Genomic DNA, 14,147 nt, shown 5'->3' on the forward strand with positions numbered 1-14,147 from the left:
TCCTATGGCAGCAAAAATCAACCACTGTTTAAGAGGTGCTTCTCGTTTTCCTCTTTGCTCATTGCTGCTGCAGTCTGCACCAACACTTGATTCATGCTCTATCCCAAGGGAGCAGAGTATGGAATAACTAAGTCTGAAGGCAAGCTTAGTACTTCATTCATTTCTCAGAAGTAACCGAAGAGCAAAGAAACTGGGCAGAAATCTCTTTCTTTGGTTCCTCAGGTAGCCCTGGTAAACCGACTGGAATAAGTTGGTTTTGTTGTTTAGTTATCAGCAAAGATGATTCAAAATCAGTCTGATTCCAAGGACAAATCGCGTGACTCCTTTCTTTAATGCCACATTCTGAGTGACAAGTAAAATTTCAAATTACGCTCCATTTTAAAGAACTAAGGGAAAACTCTCTGTGTTTATTTGGGATTTAGGAATGGTGGTCATTTTCGCTTGCAGGGTAAAACAATACACACATTCTTCTTGTTTTATGACAGTAACCTAAAATTGTGCCGTGCGTTGTATAATCTTAAAGCATCTATTAAAGTTCCATTCACATACAGAGTTCTTGGATACCAAAGCACATCCGCCAGTCTTTTCCTTCAGAGTCTCTAGGACTTACCATTCTTTTAAATATTCAAGCATTTATTTACTGATGGGTCATCGCATCTGATTTCCTTGCATATGTTCACTGTCAATGCCATTCTCAGGCTCCTTCAGTCACATAAAACTTATGCCTTTCTTCTAATACACTCTGGTTTTGATCATCGAGGGGGCCCCAAAGGGAACATTTTCAAGAAATGATTTCTTTTGAGATGTTTGCCCCCGAATGGAGTACTTCTTAATCTTCTAATTTAATCTTAAAGTTCATTGGCTGAGAAAACAATTTTAGTAACTTGAGCTGGTAAGGTGTAGCTAATATTGAAATAGGTAGCCTGTTCCTTGCTCTAGGTTTTCCAGAAGTAATTCTGTAAACTAGTGATTCTCAAAGTGAGGTCCCTGGACCAGATGAAGGAGGTCTCACCTGGAAACCTGTTAGAAATGCAAATTACTCTGGGGATGGGACCTCCAGGTATGATACTCACTGGGGTTTGAAATCCATGGCTGTAATCAAATGGGGAAGCTTGTATAACTATTACAGATGATTCTGATATATATTTAGCCAAAAGGCTCTTAGACTCACAAGAAGTCCATTTTCTACATCCCTTCAACCTCTCACCCAGGAAATACATATTGATTGTTAACCACAGACAGAAATTTACGAACAAATTTTTTTCTCTTGAGATTGTGATTGACTTCCTTTATTCGCTTTCACTGACAAAACCTGCATGTGCCCTTAATCCTTAAAACAAAAGTATAACTTTATTTAATGAATCAAAGTTTTCTTTCTCTTGGAGAACATTTTTCATAGGAAAATTTATTCTAGCATGTTTTTCTCTCAGAAATCCTAAATTTCATTTCATTTTATGAAAGTATATTCACCAGATGGCACACATTTAATGGCTTAAAATGATATAGAACTTGGGCTTAATGACAATTCTGGAGCCTAAATGTAAAAAAAAAAAAAAGTATAGTTAGTAACTACTAGTTTTATAACATTTCTTAGATAAAAACTGCTTAGCCAGAGTCAGCAATAATAATAAGCATTTTGATCCATATTACTTCAATATGGAGTATTGCTTCATATTACTTCACTTTCTTAATTACTGAGTCCTTTTGCAGTGAATCTTTTGAATTTAGTAGTAGCTTTAGTCATTGCTTGTGTGATGTTGTTGACAAATAGGAATGTTATTTCATTATGTGAAATCCTATCTTCAAACTAAGGATTTTCTGCATCATTTGTCAATAAAAACCATTTATAAACTCCTCTGTCTAGCTGTATTATTGAACTGATTCTTAAACTGAAACTAATATGAACATTAATCTGCAAATGGCGATAGTTTAAAAATATTTCAGACAAACCATGAAAGGTCCAGCTCACAGTTACTCATCAGTGTCATGTAAAACAGCCACTTGTAGCTGAATGAATTTGTTGTAAAGAATATTCAACTCATTCAATCAAGCACAAATTTGGGAGGTTCCTTATCATTTCAATAAGCTCTTTTTTTTCTATGAAGATGATGAAAAATGAGAAGGCTAAAATGCTCATGAGGAAGATGAGATTTTTATAGGCATCCTTTCTTTCCCACGTGTCCTCTTGTTAGACTAGTGGAAATACTGAACATGATAAACCATGGTTTAAGAAGCAAGTGATTTCAGCCCAGAGAATTTAGTGGGAAAAACATATTTTACTGACTCGTTTGAAAAGACTTACCTTAGCCTCAGGGGAGTAGCACCTGGTTCCACAAAGAAGTGCATGTTTTTGACACTCCACTGCCTTGCAAAGACCACCAGTGGGGTCCTTCATTAACTTCTTAGTTTTAGAGCACGGACGCCATGTTTTCCGTAAGAGGTCATATCCAAGAATGATGCCACTTGGCCTCCCTGGAGACATCCATTCAATTTGAAGGGATCTGCAATGGACAGAATAATCAATAATTCTGAAAATGACAACATTTGACTTTGCTGCTATCAGCCTGATCTACTTTTCAATTAGTCTTCCAGTTTGGTCAAAAGGTCTATTTCATCAACAACTTCCTAATGAAGAAGCTGAAGCAAAAGAATATATACACTCATATGCTACCACCATAGGCTATGTTTTGAGAACCAAGCAAATCATTTACGGTCTTGGGAGAATAACACCATGGCAAGAGTTCAGTGGTCTCCCACTTTAAATTTCAGAGGCAAAAAGAATGTATCATTGTGGCTAGTCAGTAAAATCAACAGAAAAGTTTGGTTGATAAGTAAAAATAAGACACAAATAATGTGATGAAGTAAATACGATGGGCTTCCCAAGTGGCAGTAGTGGTAAAGAACCCGCCTGCCACTGCAGGAGATGTAAGAGACACAGGTTAGATCCCTAAGTGGGGAAGATCCCCTGGAGGAGGGCATGGAAATCCAGTCCAGTATTCTTGTCTGGAGAATCCTATGAACAGAGGAGCCTGGCAAACTATAGTCCATAGGGTTGCAAAGAGTTGGACAGGACTGAAACGACTTAGCAGGCATTCAAAGTAAATAGCATGGAAATTAGAATATGCAGCAGACCTAAACCCTACTCACAATTTCTACTCCTTTGCCTTCCTTCTCTCAGCCAGGACTAGCCATGTGACCCTCTGCTGCTCAGAGATGCAACCAGAAGATGTTAAGGGTCTAATTAAGGTCCCTTGGAAATTTTTATCTTCCTTGATGGGGCTGTGGCCTTTTCCCCTTTTCTTTCTTTCTGCTAAATATGATGTCTGAAATTTCAGCAGTCACTTCAATTATCTTGAAATCATTTGAGAAAGGCCATGCAAAGCACAAAGATGCCCCTGAGGTATGTGGTATAACTGACCCAATGCCAACAACAATCTACCTTTAGAACTACTTACTGGAGCCTCTACTGTTGGTTAGTTTGTCACATAGACAAAGTGCATGATCAAATTGATAAAATCTTTTTATCAGCTGATAAGTTAACAATTGATAATACTTTTCAATAAATTTATTTATCAACACATACTATTTATACATTTTATCAACTGATATAATTGATATGCTCCCTCTAAATATACGTTATCTTAATTTTTGACTCACAAAAACAGATTTAATTTTCCAACAGTTCTTTATATACCATGATCAGATATGCTTTGTGGTCAGAAATTCAGAAATTGGAAATTCCCATAACAAACTTCTTCATATCACTATATTCTTGAAGATGTTTGAGTTTTAAAAATTGAGCCACAATTTATTCTAAACATATAAGCATCCTTTTTTTGGTGGTTTGGTAAACAATGGAGGCATAACATCATACCCAAACTGCCTTTTCAATGATCTATTAGTATTTCATCTGCCATTCTGAATGAGATCAGAGCATCAAGTTTTCAAAGAAGAATCAATCTGGAATAAAATTATTTACTCTCAGATTAATGTACAGAACTTTATTTTAGCACTTACATCTACTTGTCAGAATGATTCAGCCTAGATGACATACCTGTACTATCTTTAGTATTTTAAGAAGATCTATAAACAGAAAGTAAAGATTTTAATAAAGCCCCAGAGATTTTGATAAGGCATATTCTTGCAATTTAGCAGGGTAAAGAAAGGCTACTATCTGCAGAACATCAGGCAAACATAAAATAATTACTTTTGTTCTTATTGTTTTCAAAAACAGGAATGGAAACCTGACATTCAAGATTGATTTTTATAATTCTAGAATCTTCAACCAAACAACCATTCATACATAGTTATAGGTTAGCTTTACCTATGAAACATTTCAATAACTACTTTGAAGAATAACAAGCACATGTGAGCTTAGTCCTTATATTCAAGCAATATGAAAATATTATCACAATAACTTATGTTGACTATCATTCTGACATTGTGTCAAATAATATTTTTGTTATACTTTCCATTTTAAGAAAAAGTGTGTCTTTATAGGCCAAATTACTGAACTCTATCAGAAGTCTAGGTGACATTACATGTTAGGAATTCAATTAGGCCCAAACATTTACATTAAAAAGCAGCAGTCAAGATAAACCTTGACATTTTAATAGACTGCTGAAAAAGAAAAAAAAAAAGAAAATTATTTCGTTTTCTTGGAGGTACAAACATAACACATTCACTAATAAGACTCTGTAGATAAGAAATTAATGTCACCTATGAGAGAACAGTTTCATAGGTGACTTGTATATCCATCATTATTATTCTAAGGTCTTTATACAACTCTCAAAATTAATTCCATGTTTTTTCAGATACCTCTTCTGTATTCATTGCATAACCAGCTACAGAAAAGACTACCTTTAAGTGACATTCAAGGGTCTGACTTATCTACAAAAGCTGGTAAACTAGCAAAGTCTAGAAAATACCATTTCTAGTCAGTGTACCTTCTCTATTTTGCACAGCATAACCAGGAAGGGAGACCACCTGTATTTTTATCGCTAGCATGAAAAGTTTTGATGTTGAGGATCTGAGTTAGGTACACTAATACACATGATCAAAGAAAAATAGGGGGCTTAGCACCTGCCCACCTCTCATTAGAGCACATGTCAGCGACACTGAAAAAATCTTTTGCTTTGAAATGAAAGATATCTCTGAGAAATACACACATTAACTGGATTAAGGGCTCTGTTGCTTTGATGTTGGAGAGTAAAATAGAAGGAACATTCTTAAACCATATGAATTAATGTGAAATATTGGGGAGATAATCTGAAGTTTGTCTTTTACAAACAATTTATCTATAGAAAGAAAGAAAAGAAAGTGAAGTCGCTCAGTTGTATCTGATTCTTTGCAACCCCATGGACTTACCAGGCTTCTCTGTCCATGGAATTTTTCAGGCAAGAGTACTGGAGTGGGTTGCCATTTCCTTCTCCAGAGGATCTTCCTGACCCAGGGATTAAACCCAGGTCTCCCGAATTGCAGGCAGACGCTTTATCCTCTGAGCCACCAGGGAAGCCTTAATTTATCTATAAATTGTCATAAATAGCTCCAGATTCCTTGAACTTGTTTACAAAGGCCTTTTAAAAATGCCTACTCAACTAGGTCATTATTGTCAGTATACTCAGCTTCTTCAAATACTATTCCAGATTGTGGTTATCAAAAATGATCAGGGGACTTTTAAGACTAAATAAATGTAATATGATGACAATATTATTTATCTGCTCTCAAATCACGCTATTGACTGTTTACTTCTCCACTAGAATGTTTAGCCTAACTATGTACTATGTGCTAAGTCACTTCAGTCATGTCTGACTCTCTGTGACCCTACAGACTATAGTCTACCAGGCTCCTCTGTCCATGGGATTCTCCAGGCATTAAGCCTGGAGTGGGTGGCCATATTCTTCTCCAGGGGATCTTCCTGACCCAGGGATAAAACCCACATCTCCTATGTCTCCTGCATTGGCAGGTGGGTTCTTTACCACTAGCGCCACCTGGGAAGCCTTAGCATAACTGAGAAGAAATGAAGATGCTCAGTCGTGTCCGACTCTTTGTGACCCCATGGACTGTAACCTAAGAGGCTCCTCCCTCCATGGGATTTTCCAGGCAAGAATACTGAAATGGGTTGCTATTTCCTTCTCCAGGAGATCTTCCCAACCCAGGGATAGAACATGGGTCTCTTGCACTGCAGATAAACTCTTTACCATCTGAACCACCAGGGAAGCCTTAGCATAACTGGTAGTAAGTAAAATATCAAAAGGTAGAACTCTGTGTCCTTAAGTATTAGGGGATATAAAACATGCATACCAGAAACAGGCCACATTACACTTTACAGCAGTGTAAAGTCAAGTGTTTAAGCATGTAGTTCAGGCTAAGAGTATTACGTTGTCGTCCAGTCACTGAGTCAAGTCTGACTCATTGTGACCCTATGAACTATAACACGTCAGGCTTCTCTTGTCCTTCACTATCTCCCTGAGTTTGCTCAAACTCATGTCCATTGAATCGGCGATGTCATCCAATCATCTCATCTTCTGTCACCCTTTTCTCCTCCTGCCCTCAATCTTTCTCAGTGTCAGAGTCTTTTCCAGTGAGTTTACTCTTTGCATCAGGTGGCCAAAATATTAGTATTTTAGCATCAGTCCTTCCACTGACTATTCATGGTTGATTTCCTTTAGGATTGATGGTATATATATCCTTGAAGTATTACAGAGACACCAAACAAAGATCACTGTGCCTAGACTAACAATGAAGGTTTCATGGGAGAAATAGATGTGGACTTGAATTGGAACAGGAGGAAGGAAGAATTCTGAGCAGGAAGACACACATAAGCAAAAATAAGAGGGAGGAAAAAGCCTAGCCATATATAGAAGAGTAATGGGACCAACTTATGAGTGAATGATCAACATCCAGCAATAACGGAAGGTCAATCAGAATTTAAGAAGAAAGTTTATGAAGCCCCTCAAATACTATGTTGAGGAATTCGATGGTGAAAAAAGGTGATTGTACAGGATGTCACTAGCAGAATAAAAAGCCCTTTTAGAACTGATAACCTGGCAGATGAGAGTGGAAGAGAAGAGGGGTAGGGAGAAATATCAGTGAGCTACATCAGGAATTTAAATGTGAAGAAATGTTTAATGGATCTTTCTCTTGTTTAGGAACTTCAATTTAGCCCCAAGCTGAGGATGACAGATGAGTTTCTCCCTTTAAGGACTGATAAATATCTTGTTTCTAAAAGGGATCAGAAAGATTCTGCTGAGTTCTGAGGATAAAGCTATCCATTAACATTCCGCAAAACCCAAACCAGTAAATAGAAATCTTGGAGAGTTTTTGAAAGAAGGAAATTTAATGAATATTTATTAAGTATCTCATTTAGGTAAGGCATTGTTCTAATAATATAATTATGAATAAATAAGACAAAGTTCCTTTTTTCATACAACTTACATCTTGCTGGGAAAAGAGGAAAGAGTAAACATATACGTAAGTATATAATATGTCAAACTGGTGGTCTGAGAAGGCCTGGCTCTTCTGTGCAGGGAGAAAGGAGAAAGCATGTGAACAGGAGTTTCTAGGCAGAGAGAGCAGGAGGTGGAGAGGCGTTGAGACAACCATGCACTTGACTTGTTGCAGGACAATCAAAGAATCTAGTGGGAAAGAACTGGAGTGAGCAAGAGAATGATGGAAAATGAGTCAGGTGGGTGTTGGGAGGGTGGGACAGGGAAGTGCAGATCATGCAGGGATTTGTAGAATATAGAAATAACTCCGGATTCATTTTTTTGAGTGCATTGGAAAATCACTGGAAATTTTTGAGCCACAGAGTAAGAGAGGAGTGATTTATTTAGTGAAGATTGATGTTAAAATCCATCCCCAGCCCACCCCTAAACACACTCTAGGCTGGGGAAGACATTCTAAATACATCACTCAGAAAAACTGGAAACACTTGCTTCTCCTGGTTGGTACCTCCTGAGAAACAGAAATATCTAAGCCAAATTTGCTACTGTCCCTGGAGGGGAATATAGAAAGAAACTTAAGGGACAACTTGACATAGGGATTGGCATCCTGTATGACCAAAGAATAGGTGATTGTTTTTCAGCTAGAGAATTGTAATGACCAGATATTGTCCAGAGCAGCTGTAATGATAGGCAAGACAGGATTGGCATACCATCAGTCTTTAGCATGGCACAAACAAATGAGTTTCCCATGAGCCAATGGACATCTTGCAAAATGGTGAGGTGTGAGCCCCCTTTGCATATACCACCCATCGTGGCAGGCTTTTGGTGTGAAGGAACTCCAGCAAGGAGAGTATTTGGGATGTTCTGCTCTGCCGCCACCACAGACTCGTTGCAGAAGACAACATTCATATCAGGGAACTTGACTTTGTGGAGATTCTCAAAAGCCCTCTCAAGGAAAACAGAGAATTGTCCAAGAAAGTGCTGCCTGCCACACAGAGGGCTTGGGGGGCTACCCAGCAGTGGCAGTAAAGTAATAATGCTGGACAGAGGCACAGCTGGATGGAAGGAAATAGGTAAGAAAGAGCAGGAGAGAAAGGGCAAGCTGGGATCAGGTCTGAGCCTGTGAAATGGCAGGGTTTTTGAATCATATGTGAACTTAATATTTTGCTGGAGATGGAATGAACTTTGAATACTTGATCATGAATCTTAACTACTAAAGTGAGGCTCATAACTAAAAACAATGTGAAAGCCATAAGACGTTTCTGAGAGGTTTTTTAAGAGTTAGGAAAAGGACATCCGAAAGACTATGTTTAGGTAGCAAGGAATAGGCAAAAGTAAAACCTTTCCTTCTTGTATCTCAGTGAATTAAGATAGGTACATCAACTTGAGTGATAAAAGAATGAACTAGGGTTTGATGAAGAAGAGGGACAGATAGGAGAAGATGCTCCAAAAGAAGACAGACTAAAATTGATATTGAGGGGGATTAAAAGAGTCAAAGCTAGATGTCTGTGATCATATGCAAGGTAGCGGTGCCTCTGCAGAACTGGATGTTGGAAAAGATGAGTTAGCTGAAAATAAACTTCTGAGGCTTGAGGTTATGGGAGTGATGGATGGCTATCACTACGGAACGCTGATACAAAACTGAATACATGGGACTAGTGTTTAGGGAGAAAATGAGGCTAGAGATCTTTGAGACATCAGTATGATGCAATCTGTGAGAGTGAACTATTTGAGTAGGAGAGAGTCTTTCTGTTGAAGACATCCACAATCAATGAATGGATTTGGAATGAAACCGATGAAAGAAACCAATGAGTAGAGTAAATTGGGAGGAAGGCTGGATTTTGTGGAGATGCATACAAGGCCTTTCAAAATCTCAGTGACTGAACTGCTTCTCTTGGAGCTGCAAAAAGTAGAGAAGTTAGAAGTTTGGGAAAGAGAAGGAAGTAAGAAAATGGAAATAGTAGTGGCAGAGTCTTAAGAATAAGCTCAATATTCTGTAAGGTCTTCTGATCAATCAATGAGTTTGATGATCAGAATTCATTGGCCATCAGAAAAATAATATTTACTGAAAGCCATTATGATTGTAAGACTATTGATTGAATGTATACAACAGTCCTAGATACACTCCAAGTGATGCCTTTTGAGAGGTGTTCTTATATCCTTTAGACTGAAACAGAAAATTCCAGGCCCAATCAAAAAATGGGCAGAAAATCTAAATAGATATTTCTCCAAAGAAGATATACAAATGGGCCAAGAGTCACATGAAAAGATGTTCAATATTGCTAATTACTGGTCTTCCCTTATGGCTCAGCTGGCAAATAATCTGCCTGCAATGCAGGAGACCTGGGTTCTATCCCTGGATTGGGAAGATTCCCTGGAGAAGGGAAGAGCCACCCACTCCAGTGTTCTGGCCTGGAGAATTCTACATACTATTCCATGTGGTCAAAAGGAGTTGGACACGACTGAATAACTTATTATTAGAGAAATGTGAATCAAAAATACAGTGAGGTACCACCTCATACCGGTCAGAACTGCTGCTGCTGCTGCTAAGTCGCTTCAGTCGTGACCCCATAGATGGCAGCCCACCAGGCTCCCCCGTCCCTGGGATTCTCCAGGCAAGAACACTGAGTGGGTTGCCATTTCCTTCTCCAATGCATTAAAGTGAAAAGTGAAAGTAAAGTGGCTCAGTCGTGCCTGACTCTTAGTGACCCCATGGACTGCAGCCTACCAGGCTCCTTCGTCCATGGGATTTTCCAGGCAAGAGTACTGGAGTGGGGTGCCATTGCCTTCTCCGACCGGTCGGAACAGCCATCATCAAAAATTCTACAAACAAAAACTGCTGGAGAGAGTGTAGAGAAAAGGGAAAACTTCTACACTGTTGGAACAGTATAGAGGTTCTTTCAAAAACTAAAAATAGAGCTACCATACAACTCTTCACTCTCATTCCTAGGCATATATCTGGGGGCTTCGCTGGGGGCTCAGATGATAAAGAATCCACCTGCAATGTTGGAGACCTGGGTTCGATTCCTGGGTTAGGCAGATCCCCTGCAGGAAGGCATGGCAACCCATCCCGGGATTCTTGCCTGGAGAATCCCCATGGACAGAGGATCTTGGAGGGCTACAGTCCATGGAGTCACAAAGAGTGGGACACAACTGAGCGACTAAGCACAACACATGCATATATCTGGAGAAAAACATGGTCCAAAAGGATACATGCACCTAAAGACTCACTGTAGCCCTATTTATAATAGCCAAGACATGGAAGCAACATACATGTTCATTGACATAAGAATGAATAAAGATGTGGTACATACACATATTAATATAATGGAATATTATTCAATAATAACAAGAATGAAATAATGCCATTTACAGCAACATGATTGAACCTAGAGACGATTATACTAAGTGAAGACAGAGAAAGACAAACATTGGATGATATCACTTGTATGTGGAATCTAAAAAATATAATACACACAAACTTATTAACAAAATACAAACAGATCCACAGACTTTAAAACAAATTTATGGTTACCAAGGGGAAAGGTGAGGGGTGAAGAATAATTAGGATATTGGGATTAACATACACACACTACTATACATATAACATGTAACCTCAGTTCAGTTCAGTTCAGTTCAGTCGCTCAGTCGTGTCCGACTCTTTGGGACCCCATGAATCGCAGCACGCCAGGCGTCCCTGTTCATCACCATCTCCCGGAGTTCACTCAGACTCATGTCCATCGAATCCGTGATGCCATCCAGCCATTTCATCCTCTGTCATCCCTTTCTCCTCCTGCCCCCAATCCCTCCCAGCATCAGAGTCTTTTCCAATGAGTCAACTCTTCTCATGAGGTGGCCAAAGTACTGGAGTTTCAGCTTTAGCATCATTCCCTCCAAAGAAATCCCAGGGTCAATCTCCTTCAGAATGGACTGGTTGGATCTCTTTGCAGTCCAAGGGACTCTCAAGAGTCTTCTCCAACACCACACTTCAAAAGCATCAATTCTTCGGCGCTCAGCCTTCTTCACAGTCCAACTCTCACATCCATACATGACCACAGGAAAAACCATAGCCTTAACTAGACGGATCTTAGTCGGCAAAGTAATGTCCCTGCTTTTGAATATGCTAGCTAGGTTGGTCATAACTTTTCTTCCAAGGAGTAAGCATCTTTTAATTTCAGAACCTATAGCACAGGGAACTTCCCTATAGCATGGGGAACTCTACTCAATATTCTGTAATAATCTATATGGGAAAGGAATCTGAAAAAGAGTGTATATATGTACATGTATAACTGAATCACTTTGCTGTACACCTGAAAATAACACAACATTGTAAATCAACCACACTCCAATATACAATAAAAACTAAATTAAAAAGAAGCTGTCTCAACTTGTCCATACTGGCAAGAAGTAAAGTTTAGAATATGGGTGAAGAGGTGATCTGAAATTCTACATCTACAGCCCAGCATACTCATTTAAAAACATAACATAAAGCATGACTTAAAAATGTTTAATTGTAAAATCACTTCAGTATTCAAGCTATGAGTCACTGAAAAAGTCAGAGAGGGAAAACAATCATAGAAGAGATTTCCTGATAGCCAGTGTCATAGTATAAAAATATAGACGCCTCAAAGTTTCACCTCAGATTTAGTGAGGCAAAAAAGAGAAAGTTCTTTTTCAACCAACTATGACCATTCACGCCATCCTCAACCCTCAGTTATATATTCTGAAATTTTCAGACAGGGGGAGTTCTAAATGATGATAGTGGTTTAAGTGTCATTTAGAGACATAGAATCTGTGCTATTATCATGAAGACTTCTCAGAAGCTGATGGGCGAAAATTTCATTTATATTACTCAGGAGCTTGAAGCAAAATTTTAAACAATTATTTGCGAGTACTAAAAAGACATTATGCCTCTGACTTCTCATCAATAATACAGCCCCAAACTGATCTGGAACCATAAAAACTGCCATGGTTCCCACTAAAGGCAATGAGAGACATGATCTGTGTTGTTTCTCTCTCTCTCTCTCTCTCTGCTTTCCCTTGAGCCTCATGCCTGGAAATTATGCATTTTGGAATACTAGCAGTCATGTAATAAAAACTTTTTCCTGGTTTATGCCTCTTTTCTTCACTTATCCACTTATAGAGAATAAATAATGAACTTCAGAGGCAACCCAGTACCCAGGGAAGCTGTCAGTTGCAGTGTCTGTCATATTTCAATCAAAGCCAGCACCAGACAGTGATCTTCATCCAGCGCAGTCTCTACATTCTTGAGAACCAGAATTAATGAATTAGCTATTGATTAAATTCCACTCTAGCAAATCCACTGAGGCAAATAAATGAACTACCCAGGGCACGTGTAGGCCATGGCCAGACATGTCCGGGCTATCGATCAGTCGTTAGCACTCTTCGGGTATGTAGAAGCAGCTGATGATAATATGACAAGTACGGAAAATGTGATGTAGAAACAGAGTTTGTTTCCAGAGGAGTAGCTTATAAAACTAGAAGGGTTCATCTGATCTTTCTACATTTGTGTGCAAGGGCATTTCTGGATTATATATAATTGGGAAAACCATACGTAAGTGCCTGTGCAGAAGATGTTGTAGTCAAAAGCAAGGAATAGGTCAAGGCCAGAGACAAGGATGATGTGCTCCATGCTTATCATCAAACAGGCTGTAAGCTATCTGTATATGTTATTAAAACATACCAAAGTTAAAATTTTGCTATGACATTTTATCAAAGATAATCTAAGAAATATGTGTGTTATTAGAAACCAAAATATTTTGAGTGCTATAGAAGCAAACTTTGTCGACTGACATTTGTCTGGAAGGATTTCACACTTGATTTTTCATGTTGCTAATATAAGAGAGTTTCTTAAACCAAAATAGAAACAACTAACATGTACACGTTGCCAGAAGTATAATGAAATTACACAAATAATAACATGCACACAGGAGGCTAACTGCTTTGGTGTTGGTGTAATTTTGATTAATGGCTTGGCAGCCTATATATGCTCATTAGAGTTTTGCCTTCGGAAAATGTTGCTGTGCTATGATAGATCATTTTAGGAAAGGAAAGACTGTACATGCCAATATTCAGTTATAAATGATTTAAATCAGCTTTTTTTTTTGCTAGATCTTTTACCCTAAAAAAGGGGAAAAAAAGGAAATAAAGTTGTCAAAGGTATTGGAATAAAGAAAAATATGGGGGAGGGGTAATTTCTGTGCTGGTCAATATGGAAAAGTCCTTTAGAGCCTCTCTCCCTCGTGGCTCAGTGGTAAAGAATCCACCTGCCAATGCAGGAGATGTGGGTGTGATTCCTGGGTGGGAAAGAGCCCTTACAGGAGTAAATGGCAACCTGCTCCAGTATTATTGCCTGGATAATCCCATGGACAGAGGATCCTGGTGGGCTACAATCCATGGGGTCACAAAGAGTTGGACATGACTGAGCATACACACACACACACACACACACACACACACACACACACACACACACACACATATGCCTGTTGAGTATTGCTAAAAAGTCAGCTCAAATTACAAAAAGCAACCACTTAAGGACTTTGAAAAGTTAACAATACTGGCAAATCAGGAAAGAAGCTAATATTTGAAGAGCAAACATTATAGGATGAGTTTCCCATTGTTTTTCCTTTTATTGTCCCCATCTTCAGCTGAGGAGCAGCCCCAGCGTGGAAACATGCA

The 14,147-nt window shown here is 38.7% G+C and overlaps 1 protein-coding gene across 1 annotated transcript in view; it reads right to left on the bottom strand.

Moving 5' to 3' along the window:
- The window catches only part of USH2A (usherin), a 935,662-nt gene that overhangs the window by 240,360 nt on the left and 681,155 nt on the right, over positions 1–14,147 (bottom strand). The window contains exon 48 of the mRNA XM_005690572.2: positions 2,303–2,501. Within this exon, the coding sequence (XP_005690629.2) occupies positions 2,303–2,501 (199 nt within the window). The remainder of the gene's footprint in view (positions 1–2,302; positions 2,502–14,147) is intronic.

This window comes from Capra hircus, chromosome 16 (genome assembly GCF_001704415.2).
Source record: "Capra hircus breed San Clemente chromosome 16, ASM170441v1, whole genome shotgun sequence".
Taxonomy (NCBI): Eukaryota; Metazoa; Chordata; class Mammalia; order Artiodactyla; family Bovidae; genus Capra; species Capra hircus.